Source organism: Cajanus cajan, chromosome 2, assembly GCF_000230855.2.
Source record: "Cajanus cajan strain Asha chromosome 2, NIPB_CcT2T_4, whole genome shotgun sequence".
NCBI lineage: Eukaryota > Viridiplantae > Streptophyta > Magnoliopsida > Fabales > Fabaceae > Cajanus > Cajanus cajan.
The window spans coordinates 11,459,881-11,476,604 of record NC_138518.1 but is presented as its reverse complement, the minus strand read 5'-3'; the positions used below and the strand labels follow the sequence as shown (position 1 = coordinate 11,476,604).

The 16,724-nt window shown below is 35.6% G+C and overlaps 2 protein-coding genes across 2 annotated transcripts; both read right to left on the bottom strand.

Moving 5' to 3' along the window:
- Nucleotides 1–7,172: 7,172 nt before the first annotated feature.
- LOC109814271 (ATP sulfurylase 2) lies at nt 7,173–12,384 on the bottom strand. Its single transcript, XM_020378650.3, has 5 exons — nt 11,492–12,384; nt 9,217–9,622; nt 8,778–9,038; nt 8,371–8,457; nt 7,173–7,709 (listed from the first exon to the last, which is right to left on the bottom strand). Exons 1-5 carry the CDS (start codon nt 12,061–12,063, stop codon nt 7,572–7,574), a joined length of 1,464 nt encoding a protein of 487 aa, XP_020234239.2. The 5' UTR covers nt 12,064–12,384; the 3' UTR covers nt 7,173–7,571.
- Nucleotides 12,385–15,292: 2,908 nt separating this feature from the next.
- LOC109814281 (pectinesterase inhibitor 1) lies at nt 15,293–15,793 on the bottom strand. Its single transcript, XM_020378668.1, has one exon. The coding sequence runs from the start codon at nt 15,791–15,793 to the stop codon at nt 15,293–15,295; it is 501 nt and encodes a 166-aa protein (XP_020234257.1).
- Nucleotides 15,794–16,724: the final 931 nt, after the last annotated feature.

Below are 16,724 nucleotides of genomic sequence, written 5' to 3'. Positions count from 1 at the left end.
TTATTGTGCCGGCCTCTCCAGGCCGCCTGCTGATATTGTGAGTATTATTATGCCGGCCTCTCCAGGCCGCCTGTTGATGTTGTGAGTATTGTTGTGCCGGCCTCTCCAGGCCGCCTGCTGATATTGTGAGTATTATTGTGCCGGCCTCTCCAGGCCGCCTGTTGATGTTGTGAGTATTGTTGTACCGGCCTCTCCAGGTCGCCTGCTGATGATGATGATGTGATTGCCCCTTTTCTATGGGAGGACGTCTGATGAAGACGATGATTACTGGTAGGTGGTGCCCCTGTGATGGTGGGCAAAGGAGTTGATGGGTGACAGGGATTCTAGTGTTGCCCCTGCCATGTGAGTATTGTGATGCCTCTCCAGGCGTAATGTTGAGTCCTTTTGATTCATTGATGACTGATTGTTTGATTGTTGATGGATGGTTGTGGAATGAAAGACTGTCCCTAGGTGGATGGGCAGGAGATGTTTGTTGTGCCCCTGTGTTGGTGGGCAAAGAAGTGGATGGCTGGTAGGGATTCCAGTGTTACCCCTTCCACTTGAGTATTGTGATGCCTCTCCAGGCGCATGCTTGTGGTAGATTTTTTTTGAATTTCATTTTTGGTTTAGCTTCGGCTCTTTCCTGTTTGAAGCTTGCCTTTTTTGCTATTTTTCTAAATGCTTCGGCTTTTTCAACATTTATGAAGCTTGCCTTTTTCTCATGTTGTTTTTGCTTTTTTAGCTTCATCATTGGTGGAGGGATCTATTCTCATGATGATGTTATTTGCTGAATCTTTATTGAAGAGTATTGTTTTGGAAGCCACTTCTGGCTTTGGTTAGGAAGTCATTCCTGGTCTTGACATTTTTTGAATTATCCTTCATTTGGTGAAGAGCAAGGCGCGATGGCCTCTTCATGCTTATAGGCTTGCTTGTTTGATTGTTGAGCTTTTACGAATGCTTTGACTCGACGACACCCTTTGACCATGGCAAGTATAATGCATGGATGCATGGATGCAATGAAAATGCAAGACAGGAATGATTCTTTTATTTTTTGTGTAACGCCCTTCCATATGCCCCTAACTCATATGCATGCAATGCAGTTTATGCTCATGTGTTTGTTCCTAAAGATGAAATTCAATTTTTTTGTCGGGAAATTAACCTGTACGTGTTAAGGTTAATGTTAATGATTTCTTTCTATCCATGCCAATCTTGATTACTGTCGGGATATGTTCTTTTGAGCCCAAGCTTCAGTGGCTCCTTGACTATCCAGTCGATGTGTGGTCAAGCGTCTCTAACCTCTGTTTGAGGACATCTCGGCCTTCTCTATGTGAGTATTCACTGTGCATTTTTCGTGTATCTTTCAAATCTATCTTAATGCCACATAGGTCAAGAGGAAAGAGAGGAAGAGGATATATACATATATTTTTTTGAGAAGTTTTGTTAGAAAGGATTTTTTTCAAAAATGATTTTAGAAGAATGGCTGGTCGAGGTAGGCTAGTGGTTTAGGCTGATGAACAAGCACATTCAAAGTGAGGAAATCATTTTCCACGTTGGCTTATTATTTCCTTCAAAGTTAAGCGATGACTTGGGATTGCATATTGATTAAATGATCTTCCCGAGCCGCCTTTCGATTTTCAGCTCGTGATGCTGCTTTGTCCTAACTTTTGCCTAGGTTACTTGAGATGTGTTCCCTAGCAGACATTTTCTTTTGATCCTCCCTTTTGCCTAGGCTACTCTTTTCGTTTGTGAGTCTCCTAGCAGACCTTGCCCTAATTTTTGCGCAGCTCTCTTAGTGGGTTTCCTGCCAGGCTTTTGTCTTTGCAGCATTTGTGATCATCTTTCATTCCTTCATTAAAGGGGACGCCCCTTGCGCTATTTCATTTGGATTTTTATCCACAAGTCATGCCCAATTTGATTGATCTTTATGTATTTTTTATTGCGTATTTAGCCATTGTTTCTGATGACGTCCTTATTTCAAATGTACTTGTTCATTTAAGGTTTGTTGACGAGGCTTAGAGTAGATAAAAAGGAGAAGAGAAATGAAGTAGAAAAGTGTATGACATTAAAATAGAATTGTCAATTTACACGTGCCCATTTAATGTTGCTTGAGGTCCTAGGCATGCCCCAAGTTCGTGATTCGTACACAAAAAAAAAAGAAGAAGGTTGCCCCTTAGAGAGGCATGGATGATTTGATAATTTCAAAAAAAACCGTTCCACTTGCTTGGACGTCGGTGTTTCAAACTAGGAGTGAAATCTTTATGAATTCTTGCTTTCGAAGGGAATACTCAAACCACCTTTCGATTTAAACTCAGATAGACATTTTTATATATCCCTAACTTTTACATAGGACGTATCTTATCGGGATTTTGATTCTTTTTTTTCTTTACCCTAATTTTTGCCTAGGACGCCCTTTACGGGTTTTCATCCTAGCGGGTCCTCATCATGCAATGCCTTTATTCTTCAATTGGGTTTTGTCTTGTAATTCCCTAGAAGCAAGGATTCATCCATTCTTGATCATTCCTCCTATCCCGACAATTGTCGTTTCCGCATAAGAAAGTCTTCGCGTTTGAATCGTCGATTTGGGCGTGTGATGCCCCCAATTACTGATAAGTGTTCCCCGATTTGATGTGTCAAGGTTCGCATTTGATTACAGTAATTTCCATTATCCGGCTAACACGCACAAATTAGATTTCCCTTTTTATTCTTATTTATTATTTACAAGGAAGGCGTGTTATCTATATGAAACGTAAAATAGGATGCAAAGACACATGAGAAATTTAACGGATATCATTCTCATTGATTTTTATTTAGAGAACATTCTTTGCATACTATTATATGTGCCTTCCATTTCTAATGAATGTATGCTAATGCATTATCCTAGGAGATGCATGATATTTATTTTTTACCTAAATTTTATCATTTTTTTTACTAAGGGTTATGATGCATGATTTTTTTTGCTATATTTTTTATTTTTATTTTTGAAATAAACTACCCTATATGATGCTTTAGAGTTAGGGTATACAGAAGAGCGTTAGTTTTTTTTTATTGATATCTGTTTGTTTGTCTATAGTTTCTTTCTATTTGAAATGAACAAAAAGAGAACACAACAAATGCAACACACATATGCTCAAACAAATGTACACCCACGAATATTCACGTTCAAATCCTTGGTCTGTGGTCCCTGCAAGAAAAGTGCATTGTATAGGACGGTTCTAATCTCACTGGTTTCAAGGCCCCCAAGGTGCCCCCATTATAGGGACCCAGTATCTCTGTCGCCATCACCTGACAAACTCTAAGGTCTGTCGCAGTATTTCGGGCTAGAGTAACCGGTTATCACCTTGAGTGTGATTTCCGACAAGGCTCGCAAGCTCCAAGGCCAAACTTGGGCCGGTCGTACGTCAACCACTCCCTATGTTTAATACCCTCATGCCCCCGGGTATAGGGGGAACTATTGTGTGCAAGGGTTTGTGTACAATTTTTTATTAAAAAAGATGCAGAATTTAAACAGGCAAACAAATATTAAACCCAAACAAATAAAACAAACAAGGTAAAGGGGAAAAATATTTAAATTATTATTTTTTAATTAACTTCATCAATTAAATGGGCCTGACCCTCATTAAACGTCCCCAGCAAAGTCGCCATCTGTCGCAACCTGAAATTTTCCGATCTTGCGACCTATGGTTTAGACATCCCTTTAAAGATCTCATCAACTAAGGAATGCCCGGACGCCAGACTAATCCTTAATTAATGGTTTTAAAAATAGGTTCATGGAGTCGCCACCAATGTTTTACTTAAAACATTGGAAAAAGAAAAGATTTTTTAAAAGTCCAATAATGGCCTTGATAATCAGAATTGGGTTCGGGGGTCGGTTACGTGTAGGGAAGGTATTAAACACCCCTACAACGCCCTAAATCGGTACCCTATGATGAAGATAACGTAATAAGAATTAATAGTTTAAATATTTAATCCCCTTTATTAATAATTAATTACATGAAAATTAAATTACACAGTAAACCCCAAAAATATCTACATAATTGCGTTTATTATAGTAATATGTAAAATAAAAGAAGAGAAAGATAAAACAAGAGATTGATGAGTAATACCTCGCAACAAGCTTTATTGGATCTTCAACTATGGAGGTTTTAGGTGCTTTGTGGCAACCTTTCACACTACAATAAGCCTCACAAAACTCAAGAAGTACAATAAGAGAGAGAGAGAAAAAAAAGGGAGAAATTTCGAGCTCTATGGAGCTTTGGACGAAATTTTGGAGGTCCTGAGAAATGAGCCCCAGCTGTCTATTTATAGACTTCAGACAGGGTCCAGAACGGCCTGTTCCAAAATCGGAACGGCCCGTTCCAAAATCGGAACGGCCCGTTCTGGATGTGGCCGTTATATGCAAAATTCTTACTCTCGAACGGCTCGTTCTGAAATCAGAACGGCCCGTTCTGGAGTGCTAGAACGACCCGTTCCAACCTAAGATTTTTAGGTCTTTATCTTAACTTGGAAACGGCCCGTTCCAAATTGGGAACGGCCCGTTCCAGTTAAAGTTTTAGCTCTCCTTTGAAGAGTTTGGAACGGCCTGTTCCAATCTTGGAATGGCCCGTTCCAATTTAGGAACAGCCCGTTCCAAATTAGGGTTATTGGCCCTTTTAAAATGTTGGAATGGCCCGTTCCAAATTGGGAACGGGCCGTTCTGGTTTTTGGAACAGCCCGTTCCAGTCTTCTAAAATTAGCTTATTTGGGCCTTTTGGGCCTTCTAAAGTCCTATCTTGTCGTTTGCATGTTTTGGGAGCTCCTTCCCTTCATAACATAGGTCCATTTCCTTGTTTGTATGTTCCCAGACGAAATTGGGTGTCTACAACCCCTCCAACGCATTTCGCTTCCTCAGGCAACTGCCCTGGCCAAGTTGCAGGAGGATAAACTCAATGACTGCACACGCCCGATTCGCAATACTACACAGTCTTCGTCATCCACTACTTTGGCCTCTTCCGCATCCAAACCTCCTTTCAAGCATTTGACACCAGCAGAATTAGCGTCTCGTCGCGAGAAGGGTCTCTGTTACAACTGCGACGAAAAGTTTTGTGCTTGCCACCGTTGTAAGGGTAGCGCTCTATTACTCATTGCTGACGACATGTCTCACACCACTTCTGATCTTGACCCCCCTATTCATGAACCCCCAGAACCCGGCGGATACAACCTGGGAGAAATGGAATGACCTAGAATCAGCTTTTCAACTAGAGGACAAGTTGCTTCTTCCAGCAGAGGGTAAGGATAGCAACCCAATCATTAGTGCCACTCCAGCCCATGATGCTCGACCCAAGAGACACACAAGAAGGCCTAATTATTTGAATGACTTGAACAGATACTGTGAATCACATTTAGAGAAATTGGCTGCTCTCTTAGGTGTCACTGACAAATGTTATTGCAGGAGTTTGTTAGAATTGCTGCCACCTATCCTTGCTTTTGCGTTTGGCTAGTAGATTCCATTTTCTGTTGCCGACAATTGCGAAGAGCCAATGATTGAAAATTGTAATCCTTCTAAATACCATCTCAAATAAAATGAAAGGGCATTCAAACCATAATTCTTTTCTTAGTAGTAAAATAGGTTTGCATATCAATCTGGTTCTATCAATTGGTCCGACCTACCATGGCTGACCATAATATTCGCAAATCCGCCATCGAACGCTTAGATGAAGCAATCCTTCAACTTACCCAGGGACAAACCGCCCTCACCAACAATCACCTCGAACTCTCGCGTAAGGTGGATACTATCCTGGACCGCCTGGCTCACCTCCAAAACAGCCCTCCCTCACCACCCAAAACACCTTTCCACTCTCGCCCTCCCATCAAACTCGAAGTACCCCGTTTTGATGGCCATGATCCTATGGGATTGATCTTTAAGATCTCTCAATTCTTTGATTATCAGGGCACTCCCGAGGATGAACGTATCACCGTTGCTTATTTTTATATGGACGGCCCAGCTCTTAGCTGGTTTCAATGGATGTTCCGTAATGGCTTTATCACATCATGGCCAGCTTACCTCAGGCTCTTGAGACGCGCTTCGCTCCTTCATTTTACGATGACCCTAAGGGTATGTTGTTCAAACTTTCTCAACATGGGTCTGTGAACGAGTACCTCACTGAATTCGAACGACTAGCCAACCGCATCGTTGGACTTGCTCCGCCCTTCTGGTTGAGCTGCTTTGTTTCTGGGCTTACACCAGAGTTGCGACGTGAAGTTCAAGCCTCCAACCCATTTCGCTTCCGCAGGCAGCTGCCCTGGCCAAGTTGCAGGAGGATAAACTCAACGACTGCACACGCCCGATTCGCAATACTACGCAGTCTTCGTCATCCACTACTTTGGCCTCTTCCGCATCCAAACTTCCTTTCAAGCATTTGACACCAGCAGAGTTAGCGTCTCGTCGCGAGAAGGGTCTCTGTTACAACTGCGACGAAAAGTTTAGTGTTGGCCACCTTTGTAAGGGTAGCGCTCTATTACTCATTGCTGACGACACGTCTCACACCACTTCTGATCTTGACCCCCTTATTCATGAACCCCCAGAACCCGGCGGATACAACCTGGGAGAAATGGGATGACCTACAATCAGCTTTTCAACTTGAGGACAAGTTGCTTCTTCCAGCAGAGGGTAATGATAGCAACCCAATCATTAGTGCCACTCCAGCCCATGATGCTCGGCCCAAGAGACACACAAGAAGGCCTAATTATTTGAATGACTTGAACAGATACTATGAATCACATTTAGAGAAATTGGCTGCTCTCTTAGGTGTCAATGACAGATGTTATTGCAGGAATTTGTTAGAATTGCTGCCTCCTATCCTTGCTTTTGCATTTGGCTAGTAGATTCCATTTTCTGTCGCCGACAATTGCGGAGAGCCAATGGTTGGCAATTGTAATCCTTATAAATACCATCTCAAATAAAATGAAAGGGCATTCAGACCATAATTATTTTCTTAGTAGTAAAATAGGTTTGCATATCAATCTGGTTCTATCAATTACACTCCAATAATACACTTACCCAACAGTATAACAGTGATCCCATCTCACATCCACCACTTTCTAGCTCATCAAAGGACAAAGGTTTTAAATTGTAGTCATAGTTGTGGTTTTGTCATGATCCGTGACGTCTTACAAAATTATTGACAAATATAAGCCAATGTCTTCACCAGAGAAAATGTAGTCAATGTGACTGCAATTACAGTAACAATGTGGTCACAAGAACCCTTAAAAACCTTGAGCACATATATGCCCTTTTTAAATATACATAAGCACCAAGGCTATGCTGAATTTCTCTAACCCTTATTGAACTGGACTTTCAGATCACGAGTCTATAGATAGAAGACTACATCTGCAATTATGCTTGACGCACCACAAGAAATTCTTGTTGTCATAGTAATTTGTAAAGAAAAAGGATAATTCAATATAGTACAAAAAGTTCAAATATTCTTGCGCATTGCTTAAATCTTGACCATGAAGCTGGAAGACCATGCATAAAAATTGGCACTCCCAGAAATGTGTTTTTAACACTCTCCCTTTGGAATCAATTGATGCTAAACCTCTACTTCTAGTTATGTCTAAGTAGATGATAGCACAGGCTGTTGGGATGCCTCTTCTGCTTGCAAACTTTCATAGTACTTCACAAGAACCTTCCACCCACTTGGGCACATAAAACCTTCTGGCGGATTCTGCCCACTCTTTGCATAAGCCCGCATCTGGAAACATAAACATAAAAGAAACCATGAAAATTTGAAAAGAATAGTTGTCCATTGGTCAAAGGAATTCAGAAACCCAAACTTGATGATACACATGGTGTGAGTAAACAAGGCACACAATCACATTGACAGGAACCAAAATCTTAATGTTTTGCAATTTGCATATTATAATGGGTAAAGTATGTTTTTGGCTCTTCAAAATATCTAGAAATTCAGTTTTAGTCCCTATAAAAAGATTACATTTTCAGTTTCTACATTTTAACATAAACACATGTTTTGAATCCCTGACGAGGGGCAAAAACCACATTACTTTTGATAAATGTAGGAATTAAAGACGTTTTAAATATTTATTGGGACTAGAACTGAATTTTGAAATATTATCCTATTATAATCATATATAAGCTTGAAGATTAACATACAGAGTTTTAGTAAAATTCAATGCCTTTCTTTAATTGGTCCAAGTTCCAACCAACCCCACTTATAATACATAACAATTACTTTGTTTATGTTGCAGCTAGATTCAATTCAAGTAAGAAGAAGGAACCAGGATCCTGACATTGTAACTTAATATGATATGTTGACTATATATTTATGTAACAAATACCAAATTTAAGGTTGATGGAGCCTTAAATACTTCATTGAATGACAGCGAATCAAATACCTTGGTTCCAGATATAAAGAGGAAATCTTTGGCACGGGTTGGGTCAAAAAATGCCATCTTATTAACCTTAGTGTCATAAGCTGCCACCTGTAATTTAAAAATGGCAAACAAGGCACATGTATCAACAGACATAAGTGTGGTCCAAATAGTCACTAGAGGAAACAAATAATTCATCAGAGCATGATTTCAGGTAGCATATTAAACTTATGAAAGTAACTTTTGTGTATAAATGAACAAAACATGGCATGCATGCATGACTATGCAGTCAATTACTTGATTTAATTGAGTATCAACTATATAGAAATTTAGTACAAAATATGTATTATTGAGAAGAAGATAGCATTGAGAGAGCATATTTCATAGAGGAGCAAGAACCTATAGCCATATGTAGAAGTAATATCACTTACCCTGAATGGCAAAATGTTGAGCTTCTCCAGACCAGGAGCCATGCTGAGCACCTTCTTTCCATGATCAGGGTCATACAAATCCCTCTTCTCAGTTGGGTGACCCATACCAGCAGGATCACGACCGACAATGTAGAAGTTAGCACCTGCATTTATCCGTGCCTTGGCATGCCACTGTACTTCAGTTGGACCGGCATAATGCATAGGCGATGGAAATATGGCGACTATGGTAGTCTCAGGATCAAGAATTCCATCTTCTAGGACCTAAGAACAAAAGAACTTGATAGGATAAAATTCTATGAATTTTGCAATTAAATGTGAATAGATTGTTGAAATTGAATGACAGTTCAATCACTTCCAAAGTCATGTCTGAGAATATATTGTTATAGCACATGCACATAATGATTACTCCATGCTTTTTGAGAAGAACAATGGGAATTACCTTGCTATGTTGCTCCATCCTGACATCCAAGGGTACGTCATCAGCCTTTGTGAAACCTCCAAGAGGGTGAAGCAATAAAATAGGATTTTTGTAGCCCATATCCAATAGGCGCTTCCGAGTATCATTCATCAACAAGGCATGGCCATTGTGCACAGGGTTTCTTAACTGAAAGGCAAAAACTGCATCCGCTTGACGCTTGTCAAATTCATCACGGAGTTGTTTGGGAGAGAGCCTGTAGTTATCAAGACCATCATTATATTTGATAGGTTTTATCACTTCCAGATCTCCTCCAATAAGCCAATTTCCAGCAGGAGTAATCACCTCCTCAACATATGGCAGTCCAGGAGCAGTTGTTCCCCATGTTCTAGCTATTCTTTCTTCCTTGTTATGTTTGTACATTTCAATACTGTATAGAAGCTTAATGGTTAATGGAAGCCAAGAGACACCAAGACAGAAATTTATTTAGATAGCCAATGCACTTCAGAAATTTTGTTAACATCTAAAATGACTTTTTGACTTACAGTTAAAGCAAAACTGAAGACCGAGAACTGAAGGGAAGGACTCTGATCATCCAAATCTCAACATGCGAGGCACATTGAAAGACAAATAATTTAGGATGGTTCAGTAGTTCTTACAATTTTTACTTAGTCCTTCACTCGGTCATTTAAAGTGTTCAATTGAGGGTCATAGATGTACATAATCAGTCTCATACAATCCAAACACACAAGTTACACCACTTATTCATTAGGTTTATATTTATGTTCAATTTTATATGATATCAGAGTAGCATGCTTGCACTGCATATTCTAAAAAATTATTCATCTTAGCTCCATAGAAAAAAGCACAAACGAAATTCTGGGAATGATTAAAGCTTTGCAAACCCCTAAACCTAACAGTCCTTTATCCCTTTTCACCATATTCCTTAAATTTTAGATAATCCAGGCACTCCTTTGGTTTTTGATATTCCCAAAGATTAAAATTATGCCATTTATATGAGGGCAATATCAAATTCAAATACCCCGTGTTTCAAAAACAAATATAGATTTGTCAATGAGATGCTTAAAAGCCACTGAAATTTCCTCAGATGAGCATGTTCAGGATAAGTACAATTACATGACAATCTCTTGACCTCTGAATTCACTGTCAAAGGTTTTCATGATAATAACAACAAATCCGCATTCCATATATTTTCTAAATCTTTCATGAATACACCAAAAATACTGAAATGGACTGCCACCATATTGTTTGTGAACAAGTTCAAACACAGGAAATACCCCCACAGCACAATGCCACTTACTTTACTTGAAGTTCATTGACATCTTCACCAAAGAATTGGGATGGAAACAATTCCCATCCTCCCTCAGCAAGTTTGGCATGTCAAATCTTTATGCTCCAACTTAAGGGCCATATTAACATTTTGAAGGGTAAAAAAGTGTAACTTGACTAAGATAGCTCAATAATAACTTTTATGACTGAGATAGTTCAATAGAGAAATTCTGTGAATTGTTCCATTAACTAAGCCTTCTATAAATTTTTGTTCAGTTTTACAATAGTCAGCATAAAAGTAAAAGGGCAGGAAGGGAGGCCACCACATTTTCATGGCAGGGCATGCCACAAGCCTCAGCCATGGTTATATTGATGTTTGCTAATGATCTCCCAAAGTATATTTTCTGAAGCAGAAGCCAAACCTAAGAACTTGTTTGGATACAAATTAGAAGTGCTTTTTAGAGTTTCTTTACAGAAAATAAAAAAGTATTATCCAAGAGAACTCCAAAAAACGCTTCTAAACTTATATCTAAATAGACTCTAAGTCCTTTATAACCATTAAGGCACAATAATCAGCTGAACAAACCCCATTTCTTGGAGCCCTAAAAAAAATCCTTTGCAATGCTAATTTCTCATTAGGAATTCAAATGCAGGTACCACACTCCTACTATTTGTTCCTTTTCACAATTGAAACCATTAAACAACGCACCAATTTCTCATACAACACAGTTGAACAATCAAAAAGAAATTAAACAGCAACCAAGGTAGTCTAGCTTAATTGGTTGAACAGGTGCCTGAATTGTTGTAAAACCCTTTGTTAGCAATTTTGATTTCAACGGATCAACAAGAAATTAAACACAAACCAAAGGAGTCTAACTCAGTTGATTGGACAGAATGTTGGAGTTGTTATAAACTCCTTTTGTATCGAGTTCGATTTCATGGATCAACAAGAAACAAAACACCAACCAGAAACCAAAAAAAAAAAAAAAAAAAATGGCAGAAGACTAACCTTCGGAGAATGGCAACATAATCTCCATCAGGCCCGACCAACACCACATGGGTGGCGGACTCAACTCTCCCTTTGGTCTCATCATCAATGGCCAACACAATGGGAAGAGACATATTCACCACAGAGCCATCTTTCACCCTAAGGGAGTTGAAATGCAAACTCTGAAGATACTCATCCTCCCTCATGAACCCTCTCAAGGGACTAGCCCACCCTTCCCCCACCACATGCACCCACTCAAGATCAATCCTTGAGAGGTGCACCTTGGGCAGTGTCTCAGCCTCAATGATCTTAGCACCCCTCACACACTCGGGCACCACAAGATCCACCAACGCCCCCCCATCAGGCTCAATCAAAGAACTCTTGATCATGCTGCCACACTGCACTCTAGGCTTCACCATACGCAACGGGGTGATCAAAGGGGTGGCACTATAAATGGGCTTGGCACCAACCTTGGTGTGGTTGTTGGGATTGGAAAAAGTTTTGGTTTTGCAAGTTATTACCTTGTTTGCATGGTTGAGGCTAAAGTGGGGTGGTGAAGCCAAGTGTAGTTTGATGGTTAGAGTAAGAGACATGTTATGATGTTGTTGGAGAGAGAAAGAAGTAGGTTATTTTTTGTGAAGAGAAGGAAAGTGAGTAACTAGTGTAACGTGGGGAGCAAAGAGTTTGTGTTCACAACCACTAACCTATGAATATGGCGAACATGTTGGAGTGATAAGGCCACGCAAGTGGGATCGCTATGCTTTTTTGAGTGTGTGGATGAGAAAAGGGTGGTTGCTGCCACTGGGGACCATGATTTGTACTGAAAAGCTCAAAGCTCAAGGTAGAACCGTTCGTTGTTTAACCCACCAAACGAGATTCAATGAGGGATTACACGGTGAGAGTTTGGAACTGGAAAAGTATTCAAAAAGGAAAAACAAAATTGGCACAAATTCTTTTTGAGGGTGACACTAGTTTAGGATAATATAATATAAACTTGTCTTTTTTAATTTTGGAGTGCGGTTTTAATACAATTTAACCAGAATTTACATTTCTATTAAAAAAAATATATTCGATAACTTTGAGTAAATCACTCACTATGAATGAGAAAAAATTCAGACTAAATCTTATGAAAGGGTTGATTGGATGGTTTAATTTAGTTCATCCTAACTCATTTTTTTTTAAGTAAGTTGGTTTGATCCAATTCATTTACTTAAATATTCAAAATATTTGTGATTAGTGATCAGTTAATTTCTCTTATAAAAATTATTCATTATGAAAAAAGTGTTTTATTTTTTTTAATAAGATTATTTTTTTAGGAATTTTTCTTGACCTTTCATCTTTTTTAAATTATCTTTTTAATTGTTAGTTGTACATTGAATTTAAATATTTTAAAAAAATTTAATGATTAAAATAATTATGGATTACATTATTATTTAGGCTTAATTTTATTTTTTATTCTTATAGTATTATAATTACGTGATTTTGGTCTCTAAGATTTTAGTGGAACAATTTTAGTCTCTTAAATATCTTCATTGTGTGATTTTAGTCCTCAAATTTTAATTAAGCATTAATTTCTTAAGTATCATAATCGTATAATTTTATTTAAAAAAAATTTAATTGTTCCTCAAATTTTAATGCAATTTTGGTTCTTCATATTTTAGTTGAGTAATTTTTATTCAAGTATTATAATTGTATAATTTTAATAAAGTAATTTTAATTATTCCTCAAATTTTAATCTCATAATTGCTACAATTGAGGAACAAAAGTTGCATTTAAGCCTATTATTTTAAAAAAAAAAAGATTTAGAGTTTAACTCAATTTTATAAAATCGACTAGTAAGGTGCAGATAACCCCACTTATACACTTTTTGGTTGCTTTATCTTTATTTAATGTTGGACTTAGCTTTTTTTTTTTCCCTTGATATATCTCTTTACGTTCAACACTATTTATTGATGCATAAATAAATGATCGATGACCTTTTCAATGATCTAAGACTAACAAAATTTAAATTTTTTTTAATACATTCTCTCATGTCTAACTCTATTAATCTTGGTGTGTGTATCAATAATGAATGGCTAAAATAACTCTAATTAAGAAAGTGGTTTAAATACTAACTCAATCCTATAACCGTTTGTAAGATGATGATTGTTTCTCACTCTTATACTTATTAATTGTCTCATCTTTAGTTAATATGAAACTTAATTTTTTTTCAATAATTATAAATCTTAAATATAAAGTTTATATACTTAAAATTTTATTATAAATTTCAATTATAATACAATTTATTCATTTAAAATATTTATTTATTTTAAATTATAATTATATGAAATAATTTTTTATCATATGCTAAAAATACTAGTTTTAGTTAAATTCTTTTCTGTTTTCTTTTTATTTTGTTTTGTCAATTATATTTTTTTTTCTTTGCTACTTTATTTCCCTTTGTCTTCTTACTACCTTTCTCACACTCTCACGTGGATTGTGTGATAAACATTACTCTAGCATATATTCCCCATCGTTGAAAGTGATATATGAAAAAGACATGACAAAACGACGAGAGTTTGTGACTTACATGCATCATTTGATGTGTAAATAAAATTGAAATTTTAAATAATGGTAAATCCTTCTAAATCTTTTCCTTAACGGATTTTTAAAATATTAAATAATGAGAAAAGTTGATTTTTTTAATGTATTTAAATATATTTGATATGTTTATGGATGAATAATCTATAGACAGGGATGAAAAAGTTTTTACATTTTCATATGATTATATCTGGTATAATTTCTTTTAATTATATTATTAATATAAAATATTTATCAATTTTGTCAATAATTAATTTTTATAATAAAACATAGTTAATTATTTTTAACGGAATCTCTCTTTCAACAAAATTTGTGCTAGAAACTTTATTTTAAAAAATTGAATATAATATTACTTAGATCAATAACTCCTTCATATTATAAATTCTTACGGATTGTTGATGCCAATCTTTTATGTTAATATTATATAGAAATTAAACTTTATGTTTATCTTTATTTATATTTTTTATTAAATTTTAATTCTAAGGAAACTCATCATGTGTAGCTCCTTGACTCATCTTGTGGCTGTGAGAATTGTCATTAAAATAAATAAAAAGAAAAAATGTTCAGCCACTCGTTTTACAAGGGCCCACAAAAGCTTCTAACATGAATTTTTATGTTATTAAATTTTAATTAATTTTATAATTTTAAAGATAAATACATTGAATATATAAACTTACTAGTCCTTCTCTCCCACACACTTTTTAAATTTTTGGAACTTCAATATATTTAAAAAAAAATTCAATCAATCAGATTAAATTCTTTTTATTTCATTTCCTCTCAATTATTTATATTATTATGATTTTAGATAGGATCTTTTACCCAAAACCATATTAATAGAAATAATGGAAAGAATGTTTTCCATGTTAATTAGACTACTTACTATTTTTTTCTTCTGTAACAAAAAAAAATTAAGAAAGGTAAGAAACACACTCTCTTATACCTCACTATCTTATTGCTTAAAATTTATTGAAAAAAAATCAGAAAATTTGATTCGTCTCACATTTTATTTAATAAATATTTATCATAATTTTGAAGTTAATTTTTTAATGAATTTTAGCTAATAAAAAAATAACACTTCTCATCACCAAGTCATCTTGATATAATTTTTTAACAAAATCTAGCACAAGTGATCACTATAAACACAAATAATAAAACTAATTCAAAAAAGATAAGGAAAGAGAATGAACAAATCAACTTCATTCTTACATCGTTACCCAAACATTATTTTTCATGAAAAAGCAACTATATTCCTAACAAAACTAATATAGCACGAATGACCCCTTCAACTAGTTGGATAGCCTTAATATATTTTGGAAGCATGGAAGGATCATCATTTTCAGGAGGAACTTGTAAACAATTAAGAGATGAATTAAGGCTATCCTCCACAACAAGGCGTATGTTGCGATAATCTTTTGACTTGAACATGCTTTGAACATACTCAATGTCACTTTTGACACGAATAAAACTCCCCATACAATATTTATAGTGAAATACTTTCAAAGGATCTGGACTACCCTTTGCAATAAGTTGCTTGATTAGGGTAATGGTGTTGGTAACTTTGCCAAGAGTTTGGTTGAAGGTGTATTGTCCAAGAGTATCCAAATTTGCACCATGTGCTCCACCAGGCTTTGAGTTTAGAAAGTTTAGACAAAATGAAGTGTTTTTGGAGAGCTTGCAAATGGTCTTTACATCCACAACTTTAGTGGGTGGAAAAGATGACACACCAAAGGAAAAGAACACCATCATAAGACAAGAGATTAAGGATAATGTAAGTGTGAATTTAACCATTTTGATGTTTTCTTATGATTTCTTCTTGGAATTTTGGTTTTAGTCTCACTAGCTGCTTGGCTTGATGTCTTTTTATAGTTCTCAAGTGAAGACCAACTCCGTGTTTAAGTTTTTTTTTTTCTTTCCCTTTCTTTTGATCACTATGTTATAATGTTATTAGCAGAAAATATTAATCATTTTATCGATAACTAGTTTTTATTGGGGATCTAATTCACTATTTTTAGAACCCATTTAGATACAAGTTTATAAAGATTTTTTAAAATACTTCTAATGAAAATAAAGATTTTTTATAAAAAAAAATTACTATTAAAAATACTTCTAATTTATATACAAACAAACTTATGATATACTTTCAATCCCATTCTTTTCTTCATAAAATTTGAATTTGATACATTGTTAAAATAATGTGAATCCGACTTTATTCAAATCAATGTGTTGAATAAGATATTGTTTTTTCAAAATATAATTGAATGTATTTTCATTAAGTATAAAATGCTTTTTTTAATTATAAAACATCAATGTCTCAAATTTAAGTTCTATGTTAAATAAAAAAAATATATTGAAAATGATAATCTTAATGTAATTAAGTCCTGAGGAAGACTAGTAGATAAAATAAAAAAATATTCTCACCATTATCATGATATATAAAAAAAATATTTTTTTGATAATCAAACAATTTATAATATATTTTTTTAGGATATGTCGTAAAGAGAGCACATGCTTCATAACTGAATTAAATTTATAATACTTAATTTAAAAAAAAATATTTAATGAATCAAAATCTTAAAAATTATTGAATGAATTAATCATTATTTACAAATTTAATTAATGCATTTATTATTGTTTACAATAAATTAATTTTAATTAATATACTTGTCTTGTTATC